General features: G+C 48.1%; 1 protein-coding gene across 12 annotated transcripts in view; it reads right to left on the minus strand.

Moving 5' to 3' along the window:
- The window catches only part of LOC102674684, a 77649-nt gene that overhangs the window by 28649 nt on the left and 45792 nt on the right, over nt 1–3208 (minus strand). Inside the window, exon 2 of one of the 12 annotated variants that reach the window (XM_006612710.2) lies at nt 2074–2268. The exons of the other annotated variants lie outside the window; for them this stretch is intronic. Coding sequence (XP_006612773.1) covers nt 2074–2122 — 49 coding nt within the window. The 5' untranslated portion in view covers nt 2123–2268. The remainder of the gene's footprint in view (nt 1–2073; nt 2269–3208) is intronic. 12 annotated transcript variants of the gene reach the window in all.

Here is a 3208-nt window from a genome sequence, read left to right on the forward strand (position 1 = left end):
TACTTAAGCCCGGTTTCCCTTTATTGCCAACCCTCTTTTGACGATCTCGCGTGTCTCGACGAAATTTAGCCGCGCCACGATCCCCGATAGGCTCTATAATTATCCCGTTTTATCTTCATCAGGGTAGAGGGGGTGCACTCTGGGGGAACAACTCGCGACCAAAGAAGCGATATAACCTGCCGTTCAACCGTTTACCGTCCACAGGAAGAACGCTCGTTTTTCCATTCCAATTCGATATCGGGATTTGGACCGGATATTTATTCATCCCTTTCTTCTCGTATAATAATCGATGGATGGAACGGAACTCTTTCGCTCTTTCGACCGAATACAGGGACGCGCGCGATACACAAACTTTGCCTCAGCTCCCTTCCTTTCAATTTGTCTCCATTACACGCGTCGATCACTTTTTCGTTCTCACCTGCTCCCATCCCGTCTGGTCTGGTCTCGTCTGGTCTAGTCTGGTCTCGTCTCGTCTCGTCTCGTCTCGTCACGGCAAACATCCAACATCGTTTTTCACAGTTTTGCGCTGCATAACGATCGATAGGTCACACGCGCGACACTCGATTCGTAACAATTCGGGAACGCATCGATCGACGCTCGTCGAAAACCGAATCGACGTCGATTTAAAACGATCCGTTCCTCTCTTCCTCTCCTCTTCCATCATCAACGCGGGTCAACAAACATTTTTCGAACAGCGTTTTTTTTTTTCCCCCTCCCTCCTCCTCCCAAGAACTCTCGAGAGAACTTAGTCGAGAAATTCGACGAACGAGTGAAAATCGCGAGTTTCGTCGTGGAATTGAACGCTTCGTTTAACCGGATCGTGTTGTCGAACGCGACCGCGAATCGAGCGACGAAGAAATATTTACAGTCGATATTATTCCGTTATAAAAGCGAGCGTAATCGTCTCGCCGCGTTGTAACCCAAAGTATCGCGATAAACGAGAAAGAAAGAGAGGGAGAGAGGAAGAGAGAGAGAGAGAGAGAGAGAGAATCGGCTCGTCTGCTCTGCCATAATACGGATAATTTATGAACGCACACGCGCGTGACCGAGTTTCCCTACGACTTTGCAATTAACTCGTCGATTTCCATCCCCTATCTTCCAAAAGCTCGAGGGGGTTTCCCATATCTCCGTACAAAGCTCGATGCACGTTTTATTTATTTATGCCAATCCATTCTCTTCCACGGATCATCTTATCGCTGTGTTTACAGTATGAAAATTTTATATTCCAATATTCCATCCCATCCTCGCGTATATATTCGTTATTTTTTTCTTCTTTTAATTCGAGCCTCCACTCCACTCTCCTCTTTCTTTCCTTTTCTTTCCTTTTTCTTTCTTTTTTTTTTTTTTTTTTCGCTGCCTCTAAATCGTAATTATACGAGTTAACCGGCAATCCAGCGGACTCGTTTTAATTATTATCTTCTTCTTCGCATTGCGTAGACAATATACATTTTTTACAACCATACATACATCTCTATTTTTATTTTTCCACCCTTCCCTAACCACCCTTCCTCCCTTTGCTTCCTCGTTTTCCCCCTCCCCCTCCGCCCTTCTCTTTTTCGCTCCTTCGTCGGAGCTCGTGTACCGGAACGTCATAAATTCCAAGCCATCCCACTCTCGACCCCTCTTACTCGCCACTCTTTTCCCTTTCCTCTTCCTCTTCCTCTTCCCTTTCCTTTTCCCTTCCCTTCCCTCTCTCTCTCTCTCTTTCTCTCTTTTGCTTCTTCTCTCCCCATGCATTCGTCCGTGCACGGGTTCCTCTTGAAAGAGCAGCGACAACGCAAAAGAAACGGAACGTAATTAGAAAAAGTGTCATTTTTTTAAACTCGCATTCTCCGCTCGACAAAAGCAAAAGTCGGCATTCGCGTTTTCGTGCTTCTCACGCCATTGCTTCCCTCACCCTCAACGGAACAGGAAAGAGACCGAAGGCGTGAAAACGAACACGTTCTCGAAATTTTCGTTCGAAGGGGAGGATTTAAATTTGTTTCTCGTCGACCGATTAGGTGAATCGATTCGAAGCGAGGATCGGACTCGAATCGAAGCGTGGAGAATTGAAATTGCGAGAAAGAGACTCACCCTCTTGTCCGAGGAGCACGGCGAGGATGAAGAGCAGCGTAAGATCCATCGTCGTTCGTTGGTCGACGATCGTGGATCCCGTACCTCCGCTTTCGTCTATCCAGTATAATTCGAGTTCGAGTTCCCCTATTTTCCCAGTTCGTCGTATTCGCAATTCCACCTTCTTCTTCGGACTCGACGGCCACGATCCACGATCTACGATCAACACGCGCGCGTGTACATCTGCACCGACCGATCGAACCATCGAACCGATTATATTCGATATTCACCACCTCTCGAAAACGAATTCGTGCCATCGAGACGGGTTTCTCTCTCTCTCTCTCTTTTTTCTTTCCTCGTCTCGAAGAAACACCACCAACCCCTCCACCCCTCCCGAAAACAGTCCTCGCGTCTCGAATCGTCCGACAACTAACAAGCTGTCCAAGGGGGAATGAAAGGAAGGACGGATACCGCGTTTATTTTAGCGGAACGAGTGTCGCGAGTGTGACGCGTCGAGGGAGAGACGACGCGTCGAGTTGTCGACCCTTCTTCGGTGGGGAAGGGTCTTCTTCTTCTCTCTCTCTCTCTCTCTCTCTCTCTCTCTCTCTCTCTCTCTCTNTCTCTAGAGTCACAGGTCTAAAAGTGTCTCGAGCGTTAAACGCTTCTCGCGAAGATTTCCAAGTTTCCGCGATTTTTGAGCAGCGCAGCGTCATCCCGATCTCCCGGCCCGATAACGGTGGCAGGCGATAGTTTGGCACAGGGACAGCTCCTCCCAACCAGGTTTAAGAGGGCGGGCGTCTAATTTTCACCGGAATCACGGGCCACGATCGCAACGTAGACGAAAAGTACGTAGACGGTGGTGGAAAATCTTGGACTCGAGTCGGACCCACTCGAGAGGAACTATATCGAGAGGAGGGGAAGTTGAAATTGCTCGAAGGCGAAGAAGAACGGGGATTTATCCGCGGAGAGGTTGGTCGTGGTGATAATTAATTAAATCTATAATCGCGCGAAACGAACGTTTCGAAGAACGAAGTTTGGAAAAGAAACGTGAAAAACGGGTTTATTTTCATAGCGTTTGAACGAATAGGCGAGAAGTTAAGAAGAGAGAGAGAGAGAGAGAGAGAAAGAGGGAGGGAGGGAGGGAAAGGTGGAGCGA

Source organism: Apis dorsata, unplaced genomic scaffold (assembly GCF_000469605.1).
Source record: "Apis dorsata unplaced genomic scaffold, Apis dorsata 1.3 scaffold_118, whole genome shotgun sequence".
Taxonomy (NCBI): domain Eukaryota; kingdom Metazoa; phylum Arthropoda; class Insecta; order Hymenoptera; family Apidae; genus Apis; species Apis dorsata.